Here is a 27,282-nt window from a genome sequence, read left to right as displayed (position 1 = left end):
GCTAGTGCATTCCACAATGGCTAGCCTCTGATCTGTCCCGGGTTGCACTTACCTGTTAGGACAAATACTTACCTTGAAAAAGTCTTGTCCAGCGCTGCCATCTCAGATGTGGGCAGCTTGAAGCCAGCGTGATCCTCTTCGGAGTCCTCTTCCGCCTTCTTCGGTCCCACGATGCCCTGCGCCGGCCCCGCCGTCACTTCCGGGCGCGCGCGTCATCCCTCCACATGCCCAGAAGCTGTTTAGAAGGGGATGACGCGCGCGCCCCGGAACTGACGTTGGGGCTGGTGCAGGCGCAATGATTCCTGGGAGCTATGACGTTCAGCTCCCAGGAATCATTGCAGAGCCAGGAAGTGACGACGGGCCGCAGCCGAGGAAGGAGGAAGAAGGAAGTAAGGTAAGTATATTTTCTTCGCTACGAGGCAAGTAAAAAAAAAAAAAATGCGATTAGCCATTTGTTTTTCAGGTGACCCGGAGCGAGAAGATGGAGGCAAGTATAAAATTAGGGTGGAACTCCACTTTAAAGACGAACTCTCATTTCTGTCTGGAAAGCACCCTATTACTCATTTATAGTGTCTTTTTACTAATTTATAATAAGGAAAATCCACTGAGCAGCCATAACTTTATGGCCTTACATTATTGAGTAGGTCCCCCTTTTGTTGCAAAAACAGCCCTGACCTGTTAAGGAATAGAAGCCACTAAACCTCTGAAAGTATGCTGTGTAATCTAGCACCAAGCAGGCAGTTGCTCCCCCGCCCCGCTGTAACATTTGGCACCTTTCTTTGTTTGACAGGTACTCGGCTTCACTGCCGGTTTCCCTTATTAGGAATGGCGGCCGCAGCACCCGAGAGCCGACTGAAAAATCGGCTGGGGTGCAAACATCACAGCATTCCTGGGCAGGTAAGTGTTCTAATATTAAAAGTCAGCAGCTACAGTATTTGTAGCTGCTGACTTTCAAATTTTTGGAAGGGGGGCTGGAGCTCCGCTTTAAGTCCTGTAAACTGCAAGGTGGGGCCTCCATGGATTGGACTTATTTTTCTAGCATATCCCACAGATGCAGATCTGGAGAGTTTGAAGGTGAAGTCAACATTTCAACTTGTTGCTGTGTTCCTCAAACAACTCTTGAAAGAGGCCGTTGCCATCAGAAAATTTTTACTGCTATCAACACATCAACTTAAATGACATGTTTACTTGCTGCTTATAATATCTTACTCACTTTCAGATGTTATTGTTATGAGATAATCAATGTTATTTACTTTACCTGTTTGTGGTAATAATGTTGTGACTGATCAATGTAAATGTACAATTAAAGCAAACCAAATTGGAAAATAGAAATGCAAGAAGAAAAAAAAAGCTAGACCAAGTGTGTTTCTTTAAATAGCAGAAAGATGAAAAAAAAGGAGAATACATGACTGCTTTGAAGTATATCTAGTACATAAAAAAAGAAGAATGGGTGATTGGACCTTTAACAAAAAACAATATGTGAGGACATAAAAGCAGGAAATCGAGCTGGTGTATTTTTTAAAGCTGAAAATTACCTTTGTTAATTTATAATGCCATTTGTGAACTACATGACGGAAATTCTCATAATCCAGCTGGTCCGCCTTATTGCCACCATCAAAATTGGATGCCCTTAAAATTGTAACAAATCCTGGATAGCTTCCACAATCCTAAAAAGGAAATTGAAAATCAGAAAGTAAGGCATTTTGAAAAAGATGGAAATGGCAGAAAGGGGTAATGGAGTTGTTCGAAGAATGTCTGAAAACATACTATATGATCAGGTTTGTAAAAAGCACAATACCCAGTAATGACTAGACTGTAAGCTCATACGATTACCACATTTCCAAGTGTACACACATTAGCTGACAATCAGAGCTCTCATCAGCATGCAAACTGGCCTGTGTTACTAGCAGATGAGGTTAATGAGGTGCAGTGGCACAGCTAGGCATGGAGGAACAACGTGCTGCAGTGACAGCAGATGCTGCCCTCCTTCCAGCCCTTGGCTACTATACAGCCCATGGCTCTAGAGAGGGCTCTACACAATTGTGTTCACAAGTAAATATCTCCGACCAGACCTAAAAACGTGAGGCTATTAGAATAGTTCCAGGCTGCTAGGATTAACAAATTGTTCCTAAAGTATTTTAAAAGACTGTAAATAAAGTGCTGTTCTAAATGATTCAATTAAAGTAATGAGAAATGAGCAGCATAGAAAAAAAAAATCATTTTGGAAGATGCAGCTGTCACTCAATACACATGCAGTGAGTGTTTAAAGATGAGGAATGCATAGTCCATTCATAAAACCATTAATAGGAACTGTGGCATATATCTAGGTCTAGGAGGACATAGCTAAATACACCCTTGCCTAATTTGGCAACACCCTTAACAGCATTTAAAGTGCTTTCTAAAGTCTAAACCTGTTTAACCTTACTTGCATTAAGGTAAAAAAATGTTTAGGCATCAATTTTGGCCTCTCAAACAACCCCCCGACTCCACCTACTTACCTGACCCCTTATTCAATCCACATCTGCAGCTCTTCTCTCCAAACACTTCTGTGTCTCACTGGCTTTGCTGGGGCACTGGAGCCATTGGCTTCAAGTAAGACTGCGCAGCGCTTCAATATAATTGGTGAAACAAAAATCCTGTTATGTGCAATAATTAAAAGTCCAAGTAAAAGTGTGACAGAGGTCAGGAAAACGTCTCAGTATATCCAAAAAGCAACTCCAATAATTAGTGTGAAGTGCCAAACCACTCATATTTTAGCATTAAATGAACACACTTCACCCAGAGTGCTAAAGGATGATCTTCCCCAGTGATACACCTCCAACAATCTAAACACTTAACATATGGTAAGTAGTAAAGAGCCTTGAATTTATGCAGTATATTGGTGTCATACTCCGGTGTGTTGACTGCGTGGTAAGCTCCATTGGGATCAGACATGGTGTAAAAGAAGCTCACCAGCAGGAGCCCAAGTAATGCTCATATAGTGTAGTCTTTATTAGACGGTAAAGTGGCTGTAAAGTCAGGTAGTTTTTTGTCTTAATGCATGCTATGCATTCAGATAAACATTCTGTGTGTAGCAGCCCCCCTAATACTTACCTGAACCCCCTCTCTATCCAGCAATGTCCACGAGTGCCTCATACATTGGGGACTCTCCCTCCTGATTGGCTGAGACAGAGCACCATTGGCTCCCACTGCTATCAAACACATTTACCTATCAGGAGAGAGGGGGCATGGCCAAATGGAAGCTCCGTGTCTGAATGGACACATGGAGCTTCAGCTCGAATCGGGTGCCCCCCTAGCAAGCTGCTTGTTGTGGGGGCACTTAACCAACTGGAGGGAGGAGTGAGGAGCTTCAGTGAGGGACCCAAGAAGAGGAGGATCTGGGCAGTCCTGTGCAAAACCAATACACAGAGGAGGCAAGTATAACATTTTTTATTTTAATAGAAAAAATAAATAAATTAGACTTTACAATCACTTTAACAAGTACTACTGTAGCATAAAAGACAAAAATGGCCAGAGATGGAGAATTCCTTGAGAAGGTGCACAAAACACATAGGGAGGGGCCTTAACACTGAGGTAATCACTGCCGCATCCTCGTGGTAGGAGTGGCAGCCATCTCTGTATTGGCCACTCTTTTGGGCATTTTTGTATTTTATGCTACAGTACATGTACTTGTTCTTAAAGTGATTGTAAAGTCTTTTTTTTTTTTCAATTAGATTAACAAACATATTATACGGACCAGCTCTGTGCAGTGGTTTTGCACAATGCAGCCCCGATTCTCTGCTTCTCAGGTCCCTGGGCTGGAGCTCCTTGCCCCTCCCACCTGTTGAGTGCCCCCACAGAAAGCAGCTTGCTATGGGGGCACCTGAGCCAAGGTGCAGCTGCATGTATCCATTCAGACACAGAGCTGCCATTCGGCCCTGCTCACTCTCTCTCCTGATTGCCTGAGTTTGATTGACAGTAGCGGGAGCCAATGGTGCCACTGCTGTGTCTCAGCCAATCAGGAGGGAGTGTCTTGGATGACCAAGGCACTCGTGGACATCTCTGGATAGAGATGGGGCTCAGGTAAGTATTGGGGGGGCTGCTGCACACAGGCGGCTTTTTATTTTAATGCATTTTGACTTTACAACCACTTTAACTGCAAATAAAGACTACACTTGGGCTTCTGCTGGTGAGCTTATTTTATACAGTGTCGGATCCCATTGGAGTTTACTACGCAGACAACACACTGGAGTATGACACTATTTTACTGCATAACAGTACAAGGCTTGTTACAACTTAGCTTCTGGTAAGTGCTTAGATTGGTTGAGGTGCATCACTGTGGAAAATCATCCTTTAGCACCCTGGGTGAAGTGTGTTCATTTAATGCTGGAATTTGTCTGGTTTCTAGTGAGTGGTTTGGCACTTCACACTAATTATTGGTGCATATTTTTGTATATACTGAAGATCACCTGACCTCCATCACAGTTTTACTGCTTGGACTTTTATTAATTGCACATAACAGGATTTTTGTTTCACCAATTATATTGAAGCGATGCATAGTCTTTATTCTATGATTGTTTGGAGGTTATACAACAGCTGGCACAAGAAAAGGTGAATATATAATGACCTAGCGCTCAACTTTATTTTGGATCTTACATGGCTCCCAGTGCTGTCAATCAAATCCAGCGATGAGGGATTGGGGCAGAGACCCACTGTCTGTCAATGGACGCAGCAGTGGAGCTTGGGAGCAAGTACGCACAAGTGCCGCCATGGGGAGCGGACACTGAGCAAAAGGGAGGAGCAAGGACAGGCAGGAGCCCAGACCATGTGTTATTACTGATGGCAGATAAGGGGCCAACTAAATAGGGTAACTCAGTCAAGCCTGGGCCAAGGCCATACAAATAGCATATTTGAAATCAGGCTGTGATGTACCAATCAATCAGAAAAATTTTTTTAATCTTGCCCAATCTAAACCAGCTTGTATACAGCTTTTATGCCAGTGTAAATTTGCTGCCCCCTCAAAATAACTCAACACACAGCTATTAATGTCTAAATTGCTGGCAACAAAACTAAGTACACCCCTAAGTGAAAATGTACAAATTGGGCCCAAAGTGTCAACATTTTGTGTGGCCACTACTATTTTTCAGCACTGCCTTAACCCTCTTGGGCATGGAGTTTACCAGAGCTTCACAGGTTGGCACTGGAATCCTCTTCCACTCCTCCATGATGACATCACAAAGCTGGTGGATGTTAGAGACCTTGCACTCCTCCACCTTCCGTTTGAGGATGCCCCACAGATGCTCAATACAGTTTAGGTCTGGAGACATGCTTGGCCAGTCCATCACCTTTACCCTCAGCTTCTTTCACAAGGCAGTGGTCATCTTTGCTTCAGTATGTCACAGTACATATGGGCATTCATAGTTCCCTCAATGAATTGTAGCTCCCCAGTGCCGGATATGGATCTGTATATGATGCTGAGCATGTGCACTCAACTATTCTGGTCAACCATGGCGAGGCCTGTTCTGAGTGGAACCTGTCCTGGTAAAACGCTGCATGGTCTTGGCCACCATGCTGCAGCTCAGTTTCTGGGTCTTGGCAAACTTCTTAAAGCCTAGGCCATCTTTATGTTATATTATGCAACAATTCTTTTTTTTCAGATCCTTAGAGAATTCTTTGTCATGAGGTGCCATGTTGAACTTCCAGTGACCAGTAAGAGAGTGAGAGCAATAACACCAAATTTACACACCCGCTCCCCATTCATACCTGAGACCTTGTAACACTAACGAGTCACATGACATCTGGGAGAGAAAATGGCTAATTGGGCCCAATTTGGACATTTTCACTTGGGGTGTACTCACTTTTGTTGCCAGCGGTTTAGATATTAATGGCTGTGTGTTGAGTTATTTTGAGGGGACAGTAATTTTACACTGTTATACAAGCTGTACACTCACTATTTTACATTGCAGCAAAGTGTAATTTCTTCAGTATTGTTACATGAAAAGATATAATAAAACATTAAAAAAATGTGAGGGGTGTACTTTTCTTTGTGAGATAGTGTATATAGGATACATCGCCACCTAGCAATAAACAATCTTGCTTAATAATCCAGCCACGTAACGTAAATATGCCCTTCACGATAAACAAATTTGCTTAATAAGCAAGCCCCATAGCTGGCAAGTAAAGGATATGTAACACTCCGCCCATCCATTTCATGATCACGTGTGCCTGGTCTCCAAGACATTGCACGGAGTGGCCACAATTCCCCTTCTCTGGGGTCCCATGCTTGAGATTATGTCTCAATCCTGTGCATCTTCAGACAAGACCTGCTGCAGACAGGTACAGTGCTGGATCGAGATCAGGCTCAGGTGTTTAGGGGTGGGGGAATTTTTAATTTAATGCGAGAATGCATTAAGGTATAAAAATTGGATTTTTGCCTTACCGTAAAATCCTTTTCTCTGATGTTCATTGACTGACACAGCTCCAGAATCTTCTTGACCACTAGGGTTATGCTGCTCCCTACAGGAGTAGAACACTAGGCAGGAAAAAGCTTTACCATGCCTATGGGGCAGTCCCAGAGGATATACTCCCACTTCCTGCTATAGGCATTCAGTTTTGTTGCAAGCAGTGTCAGAATAAAAATAACCCAACTCAATAAAGGGGTGGGTGCTGTGTCCGTCAATGAACATCAGAGAAAAGGATTTTACGGTAAGACAAAAATCCAATTTTCTCTTTCGTTCATTGACAGACACAGTTTCAGAATCTTCTTGACTATTGGGACGTCCCAAAGCAGTGTTAAAACATGAGGGGTGGGAAAAAAAACAGCAGAAAAAATTCCCAAAGGCTAAACCTAACCAACCAACCAGGTAACATGGAGCTCAACCAGGAACAACTGGAGCGCACTTGAAAACAAACCCTCAAAGACTAGGTCCTTTCAAACAATGCAGATGCCAACACCTCTACTTCATAAATTTTGTGTAAAAGCGGGAAAGTGTGAAGGCGGGCCCCCATCGCCAGCTTGACACCCCCAACTGTATGGGGGGGGGGGGGCTGGGTGTGAGTGAATGGGGGGTTGTTCGATAAATGGGGGGACGCCATGTGGGGAAAAAGGAGAACCCGGGGTCCGACTGTCCAAGGGAGAGGCCCATGTCCTCCCCAAAAGGCCACCAGGGGAGGGAGGGACACTACTTACCACACCATAAAATCGGGTGGGCAGACCACCGCACCATCAAAATGGGGGTGCTGCGGGCCCACACACACATAATATTATTTATATATATATATATATATATATATATATATATATATATATATATATATATATATATATATATATATATATATATATATATATATATATATATATATATATATTACAATAAAACTGCAGGAAAGGGCACTGGGGGGCAAACGAATGTCAAATTTATTTTGTAATGTAATCTAATAGGATTACAATATATCAGTGTGTTTGTGTGTTTTACTTTTCAAATTTGCCACCGGTTTCACCCCTCTGCGAACGTCACGTCGCAGGAGACGGAAGCCGGGGCTGACAGCATCGGGGGGGGAAGATCCGGCCGCCGTATGCTGCAGGGGTACAATCGCCGGATCCCGGAGACAAGGTAAGTAACCTATACCAGGATCCAGCGATGCTCTCTGGCGGTACCACCAGTGTGGCTCGGGGTTACCGCTAATGGCACTAAAATTCCACCCCGGGCGACACTCAGGAATACCACTAAGGAGGTTAAGGATACAATACTAATGCGTGCAAGTTAAAGATTACAAGAATTAGATTATAGTGATTGAGTAACTTTAAAAGCATAGAGGGATAAAAGAAAGGAACAACATAGCATAATACCAGACCAAATATCACATTATTACAAGCTTGCAAGATTAACCAATAAAGCAAGGCTGTAAATGCGCTGAGATCACAGTGTTAATGCTTGTTTGCATCCTGTTAAAGCTTGATTTTCTCTAGCGCTCATTGACAGACGTAGTCCTCGGTGATACACCACCTTCGGGTTATGTTGCCTCCACAGGAGCAGGACTAGACAGGAAATTAAAAAGCTCTGGCCACACCCCAGGGGCAGTCCCAGAGGGTATATCCTCTCTCTCTCTGCCTCAGCAAATCAGTTATTTTCTGTCTAGTTAGGAGTAAGGACCTAGACACCTTGCTGGGATCTTAGGTCCTGGCAAGAATTTTTTCTTAAAGGATTTTTTTAGACAGCTTTTTTCTCCAGTGTTCCTGTGAGATCTTCAAGCAAGAAAGCTGAACTGGGCGACGGGCTGGATGTTGAGATCCGGTGGTCACCCCAGTTCAGCCTACGAGCGCGTGCAGGCCATAGCTCCGCGCTGGGTCGGCCGCGACAAAGTCCCATTAAAAGACTGTCCACGCGAGTTAAACGTCTCGCTGAAACGCCAAAGACCATGAGTCACGGCGTCCTTATCGGTCGACAGCCCTCCCGCCCCGGTGGAGAGGGGTACTGTCAGGAGTTGGTGCCCGCCTGGTTCCGGTATGGTGAGTAGTATGTTCCCCCTTTCCCCCTGACGGGTTTTGTGGTGAACGCGGGCCCCTCTCTGTATGGTAAGATAGAGTCCCTTTCTATCCTACAACATGACACAGATCCTCCTACTTTGAGTGTGATTTTATGTGTGCAAAAAGCCAGGAGGCTTGGTTTGGGAGCTAACAATCTAATTGTATACATGTTTTAAAGATGTAATCTGTGGCATTCTGGGAATCTTATGGGTTAAGAATAAGCTACCTACCAGTCAGAAGCCACGGACATGTAGACTGCCTTCCTAATCAGATCTCCAGCTATTAGCAGGCCTCCCGAACGGCCATGCGGTCCGCCAGGGCCGGTACCGCCAACCACGCCATATCCCCATGCAGTGAGAGTGTTGTGTGCCCTGCAGCACACCGCTATTCAGTACGGGCCGCCGCCATTTTTTTTTGCTGGATCGCACGAGCCGCCATTTTGGCGTAGCCTCGTGTCTCCAGCATGGGGGCGGCCATGTTTGAGGTGATCCAAACACCTCGTGGAGCTTGGGGGAGGCGCCGGAAGGCGTACAGAGGGGCGGAGCCGCCTCCTTTCTTCCTGGGCAGCCAGCCAAAAGACTTCCTGTTTGTTAAGACAGCGCTGTAACCTGTTGCAGTTAAACTCTGAGCATCAAGTGGTGAGCCTGGGGGTCTATCTCTCTCTCTCTCGATCGATAGGGATCCCTAGCAGGTAACACTAAGGGGCTTTTGTGGCGCTGGGGGTCGAAAAAAAAAAAAAAAGAAAAGTTTTATTTTTGAATTATATTATCCAGGAAGTAACTGGAGTTATCATGGACCCTGCCACACATATTCCCCCACCTGCTTCCCTCGAGGGGGCCACGGGACCCGCCGGTGCACAGAGTATAGAGTCATTTACAGCAATTTTGGAGTCTATGGTGGCTCGGGTGGAGGCGGCCTGTCAGGGACGGGGGTCAAGGAAGCGACCCCCGCCTACCCCTATACCATCTGACACCTCTGACTCAGATTCAGAGGTGGTCACGGCAGTTGCAGGTTCCTCTGCAAGGGCTGTTATCCCAGGTAAAGCCCCCTCAGACAGTGAGGAGGACGCTTCTTCTCCTGCTATTATTCAGGAAGAAGCATTGGTGGACGCACTAGTTGTGGCAGTGCAGGAAACCTTAAAACTTGAGGCTTTACCGGCAGAGGCAACTGAAACAGAGATTCCTTTTGGTACTAATAAGCCCATCAAGACGATGAAGGCTTTTCCTGTACCTAAATGTTTCGGTAATCAGATTAAAGGAGAATGGGAGCATTCTAAACGTACCTTTACTATTTCCAAGCGTATTGCTAGACGCTATCCGTTTGAGGAATCCATCATTAAGAAATGGACGGTACCACCAGTCGTGGATCCGCCTATTTCCAGGCTGAATAAAGCCACGGTTATTCCAGTGGAGGACACTTCGTCCTTTAAGGATCCGGTGGATCGAAAGATGGAAGCAGAGTCCCGCACCATCTTCTCTCTGATAGGGTCAGCTTTTAGACCAGTAATTGTTATTGGTCTAGTTTCCCAGACACTTACGGAATGGGCGAAAATGGTACGCCAAGATCTTAGGGGAAAAGATATTCCCCAGGAGATATCTGATTTGATGGAACAGATTATACAAGGGCTACAGTTTATCTGTGACGCAGCCTTGGACACTACTCCCTTATTAGGGCATGCATCTAAGACAGCGGTGATCCTCAGACGTGTGCTGTGGTTAAAATGCTGGTCAGCTGACCTAGGTTCCAAGAAGACCTTGACAAATCTCCCCTTTCAGGGGAATCGTCTATTTGGGGCCAACCTAGATGAAATCATTAAGGATGCCACTGGGGGCAAGAGCACTTTTTTGCCACAGGCTGCTAAAGCTAAGGGACCTCGCAACAAGCGAGGACCTTTCTTTACCGCCCATAAAGGGCGCCCGGCTGGTACTAGCGGGAAAGGCAAGACTCCTCCAGGAGGGTTCAAGAAGGGCTGGTCGGACAAGCAAAGGACCAACCCAGCCAAACCCGAAGCAAAGGAGTACACAGCCTGAAGGTGCGCCCCCACCGGGTTTCAGGGTGGGGGGGACGTTTTCACCGTTATTCAGGACATTAGATCGAGCATCAACCTCTACTACCGGTGCGATTCTTCCCTTCCAACATTTAAGTACTACAGGAAGCGGTAATTACCGTTCCCTGAATAGATCTTTTCCTTTACCTTTTCCTAAGATTAGTCCCGATACCTCACAGGAATCGGATCTGGTTGACCAGATAGGCCAAGTAGCCTCTAGTCGGGTGACTTCGGTCCCTGACGTTCAACCAGAAAAGATCACCTTTCCTGATAACTATCAGGTATCTGATAAATGTGTGGGAACAGAAAACGACCAGACTTTCTCGGATGGTCGGGGCCAGATACCTCTAGGGACGCCTGGTTCAGATCCAATCAGCGCCAGTGGTCCTAGAAATTCTAGGCTGGCCTCCTCAAGCCGGCCTGGCCGACTTGGACATGTTAGTCGTAGACGTTCCGTGGGAACTTCGTCTCAGGGAGTGTCTGTGGTCTCAAGGACCAATTTACCATCATGCTTTACAGTCGCTGGGTTTAATGGCCTGGCCATTGAGACCCAAGTACCGAAGGACAGAGGTTTGTCAGCTTCAGTCATTCCTACCCTTATTAAAGCAAGGAAAGCGACTTCCAGCAAAGTCTATTATCACACATGGAAAACTTATATTGCGTGGTGCGAATCTTTAGGATTTCCTCCACGTACCTATTCGGTGTCTCGAATATTGGCCTTTTTGCAACAGGGGTTGAGCAGAAGCTAGCCTTGAGCACCATCAAGGGTCAAGTTTCAGCATTAGCAATCTTCTTTCAGAAGCCTTTAGCTACCAAATCCTTGGTGCGGAATTTCATCCAGGGGGTGCGGCACCTGGCTCCTCCAGTCCGCGCGCCCTTACCGCCTTGGGATCTTAATTTGGTTTTGTCGGTTCTACAGAAACCTCCCTTTGAAAACATCAGGGAGATTCCCTTGCTTACTTTATCCCAGAAGGTGGCCTTCTTGGTGGCTATTACTTCTGCTCGCAGGGTGTCAGAACTAGCTGCATTATCATGCCAGTCCCCATACCTAGTGATTCATAGGGATAAGGTAGTACTTCATCCTAAGCCATCTTTTCTTCCCAAGGTGGTTTCAGATTTTCATCTGAATGAAGATGTTGTACTACCTTCCTTGTGTCCTCAGCCCAAGCATCATCGGGAACATGCGTTGCATTCCTTAGATGTGGTTCGGGCAATCAGGGTATACCTGAAAGCTACGGAATCATTCCGTAAGACGGATTCACTTTTTGTGATCACGGATGGCCCCAGAAAGGGTTTGCCTGCATCTGCCGCGACCATTGCCAAATGGATTAGACAAACGGTGGTACAGGCTTATTCTATTAAGGGTCAGAGTCCTCCGTTCCCTGTTAGGGCGCACTCCACTCGAGCGCTCAGTACTTCCTGGGCCTTTCGCCATCAGGCGTCAGTGGTCCAGGTATGTAAGGCGGCCACCTGGTCGTCAGTACATACCTTTACAAAATTCTATAAAATTGATGTGACGGCATCGGCGGATGCCTCATTTGGCCGCAAGGTTTTGCAGGCCGCAATTTGAGGAGGCCGGTGGTCTACCTCGAGGGTTTTTTTCTGTTTGGAAAAAAAAAAAAAAAAATTGTTTTCTCTTTTTTTGTTGAGTCTCATCATTAAGGATGAGCATTGTAAACTTCTAGTTGGCACCGGTTGGGCCTTCTAGATTGGGATTTGATTTCCATTTTCCCACCCCTCAGTTGTGATACTGCTCTGGGACGTCCCGAAGGTGGTGCATCACCGAGGACTACGTCTGTCAATGAGCGCTAGAGAAAAATGGATTTTTGTAAAATCTTACCGTAAAATCCTTTTCTCTTAGCTCATTGACAGACGTAGTCCCCGCCCCTCTGTTTTTTTGAGTTGGGTTAAAATCTCTAAAGACTGCTTTTTCACATAACTGATTTGCTGAGGCAGAGAGAGAGAGGATATACCCTCTGGGACTGCCCCTGGGGTGTGGCCAGAGCTTTTTAATTTCCTGTCTAGTCCTGCTCCTGTGGAGGCAACATAACCCGAAGGTGGTGTATCACCGAGGACTACGTCTGTCAATGAGCTAAGAGAAAAGGATTTTACGGTAAGATTTTACAAAAATCCATTTTTTATATATATATATATATATATATATATATATATATATATATATATATATATATATATATATATATATATATATATATATATATATAGCCCTTTGCAATAAAATAAAATATTGGAAAGCAGTAAAAAAGGTACTTAATAAAACTCTAGTCAAGTTTTAGACCACTGACTGCTGTGCAACTGAAAGCAAGTGGCACATGCAAGCATTGTGTGCATACAGACCCATGCACAGATCTCTGACCATCATGTTAAACCTTAGCAATCTCCAAAGTGCTTTTTTCATCCATACAGCCAGTTTAATTATGTAATGGACTATACAAATGGCACAAGGATGAGACCCTTTTGACACTGAGTGTTTTGTACTACAAGAGTCCAGTTCTGTAAAGCCTTTCTTTCACACACGCTGAATACAGAACAGCAGCACAGTATTTTACACAGCTCAAAGACCCGTATACAGAGATATGAGGAATGAAACTGAATGCTTCACTGAATATTGACATGAATGGCTGACATACAGCAGGAAGTGACAGAAAGGAATTTGGCTGTGAAATATGTTAGCAAGGAGTAGGCAAACTGTCAAAGGCAGCATGAATATTTAAATGCAGTGCCTGGGATTTTAATCAGTTGTCTCAAGCTGATGATGAAGCTCAACAGTTCAAACTCCCGACATGAAGCATTCTCACAAGAAAATACAGTCTCTACCGGCATCTCTTCTACTGTCAAATCTAGTCTAACAGAACATTTTTTCCTCTTGAACACTCAGATCCTCTCCAGCCAAATAAACAAAAAAAAAAAATAGCATGTTGCCTATAATTCAATTTTAACAGGCCTTTCCTGCAAGCCAGAATTTACTGTTAAATATTTAAACAGGCCCTTCAATCTTGAACAACCCATTTAAAGAGCTCATCAGAAGACATTTTACAAAATGTGACACAAAACTCAATTCAGGATTTTGTTAGCGAGGATGAACCCTAAGAGATTCACACCATGCATTATGGTAGATCCCCCTAGAAGTAGATTTCCTAGCTTTTAACAGTGTTGGAATCACAGACTCAGACAAACCTCTATCCATCATCACCGGACATTCAACAGCCAAGCCGTCAAAGCACGTGACTGTAAAACAGGATGGTAGATTGGTTCTTGGGACAGCAGACCCTCCCCGAGAGGATGCTTCCAAAGAACGTCGGTGACCAGCCACACCGGATCGGCCTACCAAGCCCCGCGAGGGCAGTCCGGAGCCACTAAGATGACCGGAATCCCCTCTGCCTCGATCCTGCGTAGAAGTCTTGGCAGAATCTTGAAAAGGAGGGAAGGCGTAAATCAAAACGATACTGACCACACAGGGCCACCAGCACGTCTGCGGCGTCTGCCAGAGGATCCCGTGACCGAGCCACAAACCTCTGCACCTTTCTGTTGAGCCGAGACACCAACAGATCCAACTCGGGGATGCACCAGCGGAGACACAACTGATGAAACACCTCCGGATGAAGGGACCACTCCCCCTGGTCCAATGTCTGCCGACTGAGGTAATCCGCCTGCCAGTTTTCCACCCCAGGATTGTATACAACAGAGGGCTGGAACAAACTGTTCTGCCCACCATACAATGCCAGCTACCTCCCGAGCCGCCAGGACACTTTTCACCCCCCTTGGTGATGGACATAAACCACGGCATTGTCCGATTGAATGGGCACTGGACATCCCTTTAGACAATCCGTCTAATGGTCCAGGTACAGTCTGATCGATCGGAGTTCCAAGACATTGATCGGTAGTCTGGACTCCTTCCAGTGTCCAGATCCCCTGAGCAGAATTTTTGCCAAGGACACCTCCCCAGCCTGACATCTGTGGAGACCACTGTTCAATACAAGGGGAGGATTTGCCCAGCCATAGCGCCAGAGAACCAAGCCACCATATCAAGGACTCCTTCGTTCCCAGGCTCAGCCGGATCTAATTGTTCAGACAGAGACTGCTGAGTCTTGTCCCATTTGGCCAAAATCTCCCTGTGCAGGGACCTCGTACGGAACTGTGCAAACGGAACCACCTTGAAGGTAGACACCATCAGGCCCAGCACCCGCATGCAAGTATGGAGGGATGACCATCAGCTGGACAGCAGGAGACAAATTGCAGCCTGCAAGGTCTAGAACAGGGATCCTCAAACTACGGCCCTCCAGCTGTTGCAGAACTACACATCCAATGAGGTATTGTAAAACTCTGACATTCACAGACATGACTAAGCATGATGGGAAATGTAGTTCCTGAACAGCTGGATGGCCGTAGTTTGAAGACCCTTGGTCTAGAATTTGTCCAGAGGAATGAGCACTCTGTCTAAGATCAAGTCCAGAGTCAGACCCAGATAGTCCAGCTTTGTGGATGGAACCAGAGCAGACTTCTGAAAATTCAGAATCCAGCCAAACTCCCTCAGAGTGTGAACAGTGATTTCCAGGTTTTCCACCAGAGCAGTAGGAGACCCCACTCGCAGAAGGTTGTCTAAGTAGCCCAGTACTGCGATCCCCCATTGGCGTAACAACGCTAGCACCGGGGCTAACGCTTTTGTGAAGAGGCGAGACCAAAGGGTAACTCCACAAACTGATAATGCTCCTCTCCCACGGCAAAGCGGAGGAAGCACTGGTGACCAGCACATATTGGAATATGAAGGTAAGAATCCTTGACATCGATAGAGGCAAGAAAATCCCCCTGATGCAGGGATGCCACCGCTGTGCGAATAGACTCCATCCTGAACTTCTGCACCCGCACAAAGCAGTTAAGCGCCTTTGGGGTCCAGAATTGGACGCACCTTGCCTTCCTTCCTGAGAACTGTAAGCAAGTTTGAGTAAAAACCCTTAAAAAAAGTTCTGAAGTCGGAACCAGGACAATCACCCCTTGAAGCAACAGGTCTTGTAGGGCCCCAAACAGACCCTGTAAATGATCCGGGAACAGGCGCAAGTTAGAAGGAAAGAAGCTTGCCAGGGGGACAAGAGTGAAAGAGGTATTATCTGTCAGGTACTCTAGAGAGCACTGAAAAGATATTGAACACAAGAGTGCAGTGAGACCATTTAGGTCAGCTCAGAATACAACTAAGAGCAAGTGTGGTAGTGTGGTTATGGGTGCTGCCTGCAAATAGACAAATGACCAGAGGTGTTGTCTGACTTTTCCCTCCTGAGGTGTTCCCCTTAAGTGGGTTAATATACACAATTTTTATACACTTTTTTATATACAAGTTAAAAAAGGTTATGTTTTAGACCAATTGGCTATGGTGTGGTGGGCTACGCACCCTTGCTTTGTTAAATAAGTATTGTCTGCCAGATTTAGTTCCTAAAAAGTAAGGCAGTTAGTTGATTTGTGTGTGAATGAACACACAGGGCAGGATCTCAGGAGTGAGCCGGGTCGGGTGTCTTCATAGCAAGCTGCAGCAGGAGGGAGAGGGTGGGCGTGCCGGCGGGGGACCCAGGAAGAGGAGAATTGGGGCAGCTCTGTGCAAAATACATGCACACAGAGAAGGATAAGTATGAAAAGTTTTTTTTTTTTTATCTGCATTGAATATCAATTTAAGGCTGTAATCGGTCCAAGAAATTGTGATAATGATGCAGAAAATACTGTTTTTGTCAGGTAAAATACTGGTGTTAAAATTGTGTCCTGCTGCTTGTAGGATACGCATATTATGTGTGTAATTTAACAGCTAAAATAAAAAAAAACGACACCCATGAGGCACTGGGATTTTGATATATTGTAAGTTTATACTAAGCAGTGAAAGGGCAAAAATCGAGTCCCCTGACTTATGTAACACAAGGCTACCCTCCAGTGACTACCCAGCAGGTTACCAGAATAAAAAATGTGCATACATGGAAGAAGTGCCAGAACAAAAGATAAGAGTCCAATTTCAATTATTGGTAGTGTGCTAACAGACAGCCAAAGCGTTCGTTTAAAAACCCAAAAGGTGCAACCACCCCCCAATTCAAAATGGTAAGGCTGGCACCTGTTGTGAACGATTTACAGGGGAAGGAATGCTTTTTTTTTTACTCCACTGTGGAGTTGGAGAGCCACTATGCCAGGCAGATATTGGTTTGCTGCTAGACGCATAGGATGGTCCAGAGAGTGCATCTGCTTGTTCCAAGACAAAGATGTGGAAGTGACCAGGAGTGAAACTGGGCAAAGGTAGCGGTCTCGGGAAAAAAAAAAAAAACTACCATTAGGCTCAGAACCCTCACACGGAAAGAAACTAAGGGGTCCCTTTTGGATCTGAGGGCTCTTGCGCTGAGCCCTATAGTGGCAATCTTTTCTCCAGGAAGGAAAATTTTGGCTTGAGCTGTGACCAAGATTAGACCCAAGTACTCCAGACTGTGCGAGGCCTGGGGGGTACACTTTGGAAAGTTGATTAACCAGCCAAAAGTTTAAAGGAACTGAATCGTTCTTTAGACATTGGGAGGCAGGGTCATGGCTAAGAAGTCCTTCAGGAGAAGATTGCCCAAGTACCCTGTGAAACGAATACCCTGTGTGTGCAAAAGAGCCAAAAGAGGATAGACAAATGACAGACTGGACCCAGGGGCCAGGGTCGTCACAAATTCTAAATGGCTCAAACGATGAGGGTCACCCCTTTATTGTGAGGGGACTTCTGTCCAGGCTTGGTGGGGTCAAAGACTTGCGACAAAAGGAAATACTAAGCCTTGGTTTTGAGGTTTAAGCCTGGGGAGAGCGAAAAAACCCCTTTCGCTAAGTGAAGGTAGTAAGCCTTAGATGTAGGAGACCTAGGCATTTTCTTGTTGGGTTGGAGCATCTTTCCCTAGTGACTTTTTAAATTTATGAAGGGATTTCCCAAATAGCATTCACCAAAGCCATGCATATAAGGCACTTCTTGCAGAGTAAGCTTTTACACAAAACCCTGTACATATTCCTAAAGAAAAGAACATTTGAGAGACCTGCCACATTACATTCTCTTGAACCTCAGCACAAAAACTATATGGCCGAGGTATAGGCTGTAATTCTTCTAAGAGAAGGGGGTCATCAAAGACAGGTCGTCTATTCATCGATTAGTTTTCCAGTTACCAATGGTTTGGCAGCAACTGCTAGCTGCAGAGACGGACCTGCAAGTGCAAAGGGGGCCTTTAGGGAGGCTTCAAAATGCCTATCAACAGAAGACTTAAAAGTGGGAGCAGTCTCAAAAGCAGGACATTTATGGAGGACATTTATGGAGGACTGAAATTGCAGGATCTACTGCCGGGAAAAGCCAATTTTGTTTCTTGAATTTCCTGTAAATTACAGAAACATTTCAGCAAAAAGCTTAGGAGTAAATATTTTTTCAGGATTAGGCCAATCCTCCTGTAGTGCACTTTCAAAATGCACGTGGGGATGAAAATCTATTTTATTTTGCCAACCATTTAGTGCCCAAGCTGTGTCAGTGGGAAATCAGGTGATGTTAGGCAAAAGAGTATTTCACAATGTTAATTAGTGTGTCCACAGGGGAGAGCCAGACATATCTTGTAGCTAATAAAACTTAGGGGCTTGAAAATTATCTGCAGTTTAAGCTACAATATCTGCATCCCTATCACTTTCCTTCATTAAATCCTCAGGTTTGGAGGTTCCAAATCTGATTCATGAACAGAGACTGGAGGGAGTGTAGCATTTTTAGCTGCTGGAAACTGGCAGTATTAGGAGTGCTTAACGTTTTCCAAAGAATTCAGACATAGTGGCTGAGAAATCTGCTTTTGTCAGACAGGCTGCTTGGTGTGCAACTGAGAGGGCATTAAAAAGAGTCAGATGAGGAGAGCAGTGCCATAATAGGATATTTCTGTGGGACAAACACCACCTATCACTCTGTGTGGTGTTCGGAGTTCCTTTGGCCGTTTTACCCAGCTTCCTTGTGTCTGTGAATTGCCATTGCTAAAGTGAGAAGATCCCTGATGGGGTACTCAAGGATTGGGATGCTAAAAGAATAGGGTTTTGCGTATCCAGAATGCAAGAGGTACAATAATCAAGGCACTGAATGTTCTCATTGCTGTCTCCTTGTAGCGGAAGGCAGCAGGAAAATTTGCGGTGTGCATTTTTTTGCCAGATATGGCAGACAAAGGTTCATCAGCTGTGAGGTGTCTGGCACAACTACATCATCATGCTGAGTCCGGATGGTAAAAAAAAAAAAAAAATTAATTTCTTATGGCACTGAAAACGTTAGACACAAGTGTATCAGTGAGTAATAGGGATGCACCGAAATGAAATGCTTGGCCGAAGGCCGAATACCGAACGCGGTGTTTCGCATTTTTTCCATTTATTTTGCCAATTTTTAGGGGGCACGCTGATGGGCACATTTTATGTTAGGGGGCACGCTGATGGGCACATTTTATGTTAGGGGGCACGCTGATGGGCAAAAACAAAACATTTAAATCAGCGTTGCTCTTAACCTAAAATATGCCCATTAGCGTGCCCCTTAACATAAAATATGCCCATCAGAGTGCCCCTTAACATAAAATATGCTCATCAGAGTGCCCCTTAACATAAAATCTGATCATCCGCATGTCCCTTAGCATAAAATAAGGGGCACGCTGATGGCCACATTTTATGTCAAGGGAGCACTCTGTTGGGCACATTTTTTTTCTTTTTTTTTTTAAGGGGCACTTTATAGGGCACTCTAATGTAATGAGCATGGCATGTGGCAACAACATATGGCAGTCTGCACACTAATGCTAATGCTCCCCCAAATGTGCTCCACATACCTGAACTGCAGCCAGGTCGGAGCCAAAAGCCGTGAACAGGGGGGCGGGGCGTGCACATAGTGTCATGCTCGCTGGACCTAGTGTGAAGGAGCCGCAGTCAGGAGCAGGGGGCAGGACGCGCGCGTGACGTCACACCCCCTACTCACGGCCGGACAGGACACCGGCGGCGTGTGAGCAGGGAGCCGGGAGCCGCAATGAGGAAGGGGAGCGGTCCGGGCGGAAGCATCGCGCGGGCCGCCATTTAGTGACCGCCGCTGACATTGTTCGGCAAAAAATTATTCGGCCTTTTGACTTATTCGGCCGAACACCGAAAGTGCTATTTTTTCTATTTTCGGCCGAATAATGTTCGGCCGCCGAACATTCGGTGCATCCCTAGTGAGTAATACAATAAAATGAACATTGCAGATACATGGGCATCTGAATTTGTGATAAGAACTGTGGTGCACCTATTAAAACTCCGTTATTCTTAGTCAGTCCCTTAGGGGTCCAGGTTTTGCCTGTCACAGTGGGCATGCTCCACAGGGGTCTTCAGGGTACGGGAACCAAAGAAATGGACCACAGTCCTGGACCTATATAGCACCCTGCTGTTAACTATACATACTGCATGCCGAGGTGAGTACCTAACTCAGGATTCAGTGTCTGAAGCGATCATCTCAGGCCAGACCCACAGAGTGAGTTCAGGACACAGTACCCAAGGTAGAATACCAAGGGTGAACAATCCAGAAACCACTAGACAGCCCAGGACAATAAGCAGTCAGATCTTGATAGAAGTGTTAGAAGAAAAAAAAATGTTTAAAATAAATGGTTAAAAAGAATAAAAAATATTCCAAGAAGGAGAACCGGCCAATCATCTAAGAACACCAACAAAAAACAGAAGTCTCATAGAATGGGTGAGATTATACTGTATGACTGTACATTAGGGGCAACCTTTCCAGGTTGTTGTCCATTCTTCAATAACCTGAATGTATCCTGCATATAATCCAATAATCTATGGTCTATTAATACAAATCCGGTGTCCTCTTACTATACAAGATAAACATATGAGGCCATGCATAACCAATCTTCCAATACCATTTTAGATGTGATCAATGGATTGATAGATATTAAACACACCTAAAAAATAGTATTTTGCTTAAGTAGCTCTAGCCACATACTCCAGCAAAACACCAAAATGTTCTATTTGAAGTGGTTGTAAAGGCTGAAGGTTTTTTTTTTACTTTCATACATTTGATGCATGAAGGCAAGAAACCTTCCTGTGTGCTGCCCTCCCCCCCACCGCCCCCAACACTCACCTGAGCCCCCTTTCTATCCAGAGATGTGCACAGGAGCCTTAGCTGTCCCAGTTCTCTGTCTCTTCAATGGCTCCCACTGCTGTTAATCACAACCATTGAGCAAATGAGGAAAAAGCAGGGTGCGGGGCTGAGTTGCAGCTCTGTGTCTTATGAATGCATAGAGCAGGGCTCAGGAGCAAGCACACACCAATGCCTTAACAAAGCTGGGGGGGAGAAGCCAGGAGCACCGACGGGGGACCGAAAAGAAGAGGATCATTGCTGCTCTGTTCAAAACCACTGCACAGAGCACCCAAGTATGACATTTTTTTAAAAATCACAAACACACACAAATATTTATTATCACTTTAAGGATGGGTTCACTTTGATGCGCTGCATTTTGGCCGCAGTGAGGGTCTATGCATGGTTTAGGAGCGTTTTATGTGCAGTTTTAGTGTAAAACACTGATTATTTTAACACACCGGTTTAGAGGAAAATGCTATTTTCAATTGTTTTTTTATAGCAGTGTATATTCACTTAGCTCTTGTTTTCTATCGATATTAGTAATTTTACTTTCGTTATAACTAATTTGACATAAATGAGGAGATTAAAGGCCCTGCAGGATTAGTAAAACATAAAAGATAAAAACACAAAGACAATTAAACAGCACTGCTGTCTATGAGGAATGCTAAATATCACACCTATGTAGGTAGCACACTGATTATACACGGTTGTAATACGGTGTCCGTACCTTATCATATACGGCTCGATCACTGTGCCACTTCGTAACCGTTTCCAGCATACAGCACAGGAATCTTCCATAGCGGCTGGCTTCATTTTCAGTGCAACTGGCCACTGTGTAAATAATGTCGGAGAAAACCTGCATAATAAAAATATGTATTAATCTACCTAGGAATGTCTGACTGGGCAACACAATCTAGTCAAACTTCATAGGATTCAATAAAAATGTCAAGTACTGCAAAGAAAAAAAAGATTTTAGGTGGTAGTAAACTCTGCCACCCAAACCATGAAAATCTATTTAGCCAGTACACAAAAGCTTATTAAATCGTTTCACCTAATTTATTATCCCCCTCTGATTTTTCTAACGTTTTGCATTTTATTTTGTGTTTTATGCTTTCCTGACTGAAGCTGGCTCCATGTAATCTGTTGTCCTCCGTCCTTCCTTGCAGTACCGACCAAAATCTCATGCATGTGCGTTATGGCGATGGGTGATGTACTGTCTTTCCTCTATGCATTTATGATCAGCGCCAATGTTTACATCCCCTTGTGACGTAGCAAGTCACATAAGGTTTTTCAGGAAGGTGTGAATGGGGCTGAATGCACGAGGGATTGCAATGCCGCAGAGAATGGATGACCGGCACAGCAACCTCCTGGATGGACTGACAGCACACCAAGTCAGTCACTACAAATATGCGCATGCGCCAGTGATGTCATTCAAGTGAACAACGCTGTATTTCTACACAACTGTAAAGGTTAGGAAGAACGTAAACACAGCGCCATGTACATTGTTTAGAAGAGATTGCAATGGAGGAAAGTCAGAATGGAGAGTTTTACTACCACTTTAACTGCTGGGCATTCTAAAAATGGGTAGGAGAGGTCACCAGAGCAGCTATCTCAAGATCTCTGTTCTGAGCTAGGAAGGTAATATTGTAGTATTTGAAGTTAGCAGAACCTCTTTGGTGCGGGGCATTAAGGCTAGACAGATGGTGCGGGGCTACTTTGAAAAAGTTTGTGGTAGCTGTTCTGATACTTCAGGTATCTGATACTTAATTCCAGACAGACTCGATGTTGAGATCAGGGCTCTTTGGAAACCAAACCATCACTTCCAGGACTCCTTGATTTTCTTTATACTGAAGACCATTCTTAATGACACAGGCTGAATATTTGGGTTCATTGTCCTGCTGCAGAATAACTTTGGAGCCAATTTCTGCACCCCAGTTCCTGTGTTTTTGTGCATAAGACGTGGAAACAAGACTAAGCAACTCAACTATGCACGAGAACATAGGAACCGGGGTGCAGAAAAAGGTCAGCAGGTGCTCTAGGCTGTCGAGTCAAAAATGTAAATATTTGGCTGTAGCAATTTGTTTATCAAAGGCCTGGAGAACAGTACAATAATGAGTGTCTGCAGGCAACACTGAAGCATGGTGGAGGTTCCTTGCAAGTTGGACTGCATTTATGCAAATTGAGGACACCATTAAAGCGGAGTTCCACCCTGGTTATACATTTTTTTACAAAAATACCCCCGGGACAGTCAGGGCTAGCACATTCCACAATGGCTAGCCTCTGATCTGTCCCGGGTTGCACTTACCTTTCAGGAGAAATACTTACCTTGAAATTGTCTTCTCCAGCGCTGCCATCTCAGGTGTGGGCAGCTTGAAGCCAGCACGATCCTCTTCCGCGTCCTCTTCGGTCCTCTTCCTCCTTCTTCGGTCCCACGATGCACTGCACCGGCCCCGACGTCACTTCCGGGTCGCGCGCGTCATCCCTCCACAGCTTCTGGGCATGCCCAGAAGCTGTTTAGAAGGGAATGACGCGCGCGCCCCGGAACTGACGTCGGGGCCGGTGCAGGCGCAATGATTCCTGGGAGCGATGACGTTCAGCTCCCAGGAATCATTGCAAAAGCCAGGAAGTGACGAATCGCCGTGGCCGCCGAGGGGAGGAAGAAGGAAGTAAGGTGAGTATATTTTCTCTAAAAGGTAAGTGAAAAAAAAAAAAAAATTGCGATTATCCATTTGTTTTTCAGGTGACCGGGAGCGAGAAGATGGAGGTAAGTATAAATTTCGGGTGGAACTCCGCTTTAACCCTGAAACCAGATCTCCAACTCCACTCCATGCTGAGAAATACAGGCAGATATTTATTACATCATGCCATACCATCAGGGAGGTGTGTGACTGGCCCCAAATGTATTCTGCAGCAATGACAGAAAATCGCAGCCAATGTCATTAAGAACTATCTTCAGCGTAAAGAACAAGAAGTCCAGGAAGTGATGGTCTGGCTCCCACAGAACCCTGATCTTAACATTATCAAGTTTCTCTGGTATTACATGAAGAGATTGAAGGGGGTTGAGGCATCCTACATCCACAGAAGATCCCTGGTTATTTCTTAAAGATGTTTGGAACAACTTACCTGCTGAGTTCCTTATGCAGGTGAACCTAGAATTTATGCTGTTTTGAAGGCAAAGGGTGGTCACAACAAATATGGATTTGGATTTCTATCCTGTGCATTTACCATCCATTTTGATAACTTCTAAAATTAATATATTAACACGCCTACTTCTGAACGCATTCTAAAATTTATAGCATTTTTTTCACACCTGCCTAAAACGTTTGCACAGTATTAATAGGATTTTTGACTTACCATAAAATCCATTTCTCTGATGCTCATTGACAGACACAGCTCCTAATCTTCTTAACCATTGGGTTATATTGCCCCCTACAGGAGTAGGACACTAGGGAGAAAAAAAGTCTGGCTATGCCTATGGGCAGTTTCAAGGGGTTTACTCCCTCTCTCTGCTATAGGTACTCTGATTTGTTACAAGCAGTTTCAGAAGAATTACAACTCCACAGAAGGGTGGGTGCTGTGTCCGTCAATGAACATCAGAGAAATGGATTTTACGGTAAGTCAAAAATCCCATTTTCTCTTTCGTTCATTGACAGACACAGGTCCTGATCTTCTTAACCATTGGGATGTCCCAAAGCAGTGTTAAACATGAGGGGTGGTAACAGCAAAAAAGAAAATCCCAAGGCTTACTATAGCCAACCAGGTAAACAGGAGCTCAACCAAAAACAACTGTAGCTCATCTGAAAAAAACAATACACCCTCAAATAGGACCAGATCCTCTAAACAGCAGCCTGCAAAAAGCCTGCCAAAGGAAGCATCCGCAGATGCCAACACATCCTCTTTATGGAACTATGTAAAAGTGTGCACCGACTACCAGGAGGCTGCCTTGCAAACGAGCGTCACTGATGCCGGATGACGGAAAACCCAGGAGGCACTGAGCGCCCAAATAAAATGCGCCTTGACAGGGAAAGGAGGAACCTAACCCTGGATGGAAATAGACCTGAACCACCGTCTGTCTAATCCATCTGGAAATGGTCTCAGAGGAAACGGACAACCCTTTCCAAAGCCCATCCATGAGCACAAAAAGGGAGTCTGACTTTCTAAAAAAGACTCCACAGCTGCCTAATTGGTACACCCCAATTGTCCGGTCCAAATCCAAGGCATGCAGAGCAATATCCTTCAGATGTGTTGGCCTGGGACACAGGGAAGGCAACACAATATCTTCATTTAAATGAGAAATGAAGACAACTTGAGGAAGGAACGATGGACAGGGGCGAAGAACCACCAGTAAGGTGAATGACAGGATAACGCCGCCATTTCTGACACCCTGCGTGTAGAGGTGAAAAACACCAAAAAGACCACCACCTTCTGGGACAGTGTAAGCAGGGGAATCTCCCAAACAGTCTCAAAAAGAGGCTTCTGAAGGACTGAGCGCACCCAATTGAGGTCCCAAGGCGACAACAGAGACCGCACTGGAGGTGACAAGTGCCTAACTCCCTGAAGAAAAGTATGCCAAATGCCTTTGAAAGACCACTAAGGTCAACACCTGACCCTTGATAGTTCCATAGTTAGGTTTAAAGAAGACACAAGTCCATCTGGCTAAATCAATAAAAAACAGTAAAGAAAACCTACAGATACCTACAGTTGATCCAGAGGAAGGTGAAAACCCCCAGCAAAGCATGATACAATTTGCTACAGCAGGGGGAAAAATGCCTCTCATATTGGTACCCATTTATATTATGTAGGATCATTTAGGGATGTGTCAATACCATCCTCATTATGGTCATGCGCTCCCCCATGCTCCTTTGTATACACAGAGCTGAAGAAAATATCTAATAAATTTGCCTTTTCTTTGTCCCCATTCACCCACTCCAGATTATTTTGTAAAGGGCCTACATGCTCAGACCTAACCTTTTTACTATGAATATATTTTATTAATTTTTTGGGGGTTTGTCCTATCTTTTGCATACTGGTACTTGCTTGATAGTACTCAAGGCCAGTTTCTGCTCAACCCCCGTTGAACGAAGATCAAGATCTGAGCCACCGAACAAGAGCGAGGATGAACCCCAAGATACTCACACCATGCAATGTAAGTCTTCCATGTAGTATGGTAGATCTTCCGAAAAGTAGATTTCCAAGCTATTAACAGCATTGGAAACACCGACTCACGACTGTAAAGTAGGACGGAAGATTGGTCCTTAGGACGGCAGATCCTCCCTGAGAGGAATCGGCCAAGGAACGTTGGAGACCAGCAGCACCAGATCGGGGTACCAAGCCCAACGAGACCAGTCCAGGGCCATTAAGATGACCAGTTTCCCTTCTGTCTCGATCCTGCGTAGAAGTCTTGGCAGAAGCTTAAGAGGAGGGTAGGCGAAAATCAGAAGATTCTGATCCTACGGGGCTACCAGCGCATCTGTAGCGCCCGCCAGAGGATCCCATGACCAAACCACAAACCTCTGCACCACCCAGGGAGAGCAGAGAGGAGGGAGGATGCCCAAAAAGGAGGCAGTGGCTTCAGCCACCCTTACATTGACAGCCTCACATAGTTTTCAACTAGTAGGCGGCAAAGCCGCGGCATGAATTTTTGTCTGATCTGGCCGAGTGAGGCGTGTGCCCGCGGGTGGATGCTAAACTATCCGCTCCCCCGGCCCAACACACACCACAGATAGCCCAGAAGACATCCCTGCCCCAGTCACCTACCCCCAGGATGGCATCCCTGCTCAACTGCCCGTTGTGCACCAGGAAAAACAAGGTCAGCAGCAACTTCAACAAGCACTCACTGGCCAGACTGGGGGGACCCTCTGGATCTAGATTATCCAGTCAGTCGCCCAAAAATAAAAAATTGCCAAGACCAGAGATCCCAGCACAGAACTAGGTACTTACTCCTTACTAGGCAGAAAAAAAACTGAGTGCCTACAGCCGAGAGTGGGCATATAAACCCTGGAACTGCCCATAGGCGTAGTCAAGCTTATATCTGCCTAGTGTCCTACTCCTGTAGGGGGCAGTATAACCCAATGGTTAAGAAATATCAGGAGTTGTGTTAGTCAAACAACGAAAGAAATTATGCTGGTCTTGCAAAACGCTCTCGAGCCAAATTGCTCTCAATCCAAGGTTTTACTGTCTGCATGTATATACACACACACACTAATATATATATACACATACACACATATAATAAATATATATATATATATATATATATATATATATATATATATATATATATATATATATATATATATATATATACACACATACACACATATAATATATATATACATATATATATATATATATATATATATACACACATACACACACACACACATATAATAAAAATATATATATATATATATATATATATATATATACATATATACACACACACACACACACACACACACACACACATATATATATATATATATATATATATATATATATATATATACACACACATACATATACATACACACAAATACATACATATATACACACAGACCTTACGTCAGCTGTTTTCCCTTTTGCTGTAAGCGGATGTAA

General features: G+C 44.9%; 1 protein-coding gene across 1 annotated transcript in view; it reads right to left on the bottom strand.

Moving 5' to 3' along the window:
* The window catches only part of THOC2 (THO complex subunit 2), a 282,137-nt gene that overhangs the window by 105,967 nt on the left and 148,888 nt on the right, over positions 1-27,282 (bottom strand). The window contains exons 26-27 of the mRNA XM_082263317.1: positions 21,410-21,538; positions 1,536-1,667 (exon numbers count right to left, since the gene is read on the bottom strand). Of these exons, the coding sequence (XP_082119443.1) occupies positions 1,536-1,667; positions 21,410-21,538 (261 nt within the window). The remainder of the gene's footprint in view (positions 1-1,535; positions 1,668-21,409; positions 21,539-27,282) is intronic.

The sequence above is a fragment of the Pelophylax lessonae genome (assembly GCF_965119305.1).
Source record: "Pelophylax lessonae genome assembly, chromosome: 7".
NCBI classification, from domain to species: Eukaryota; Metazoa; Chordata; class Amphibia; order Anura; family Ranidae; genus Pelophylax; species Pelophylax lessonae.
Note: the sequence above shows the minus strand (reverse complement) of the source record. Positions and strands in the feature narration are given on the sequence as shown.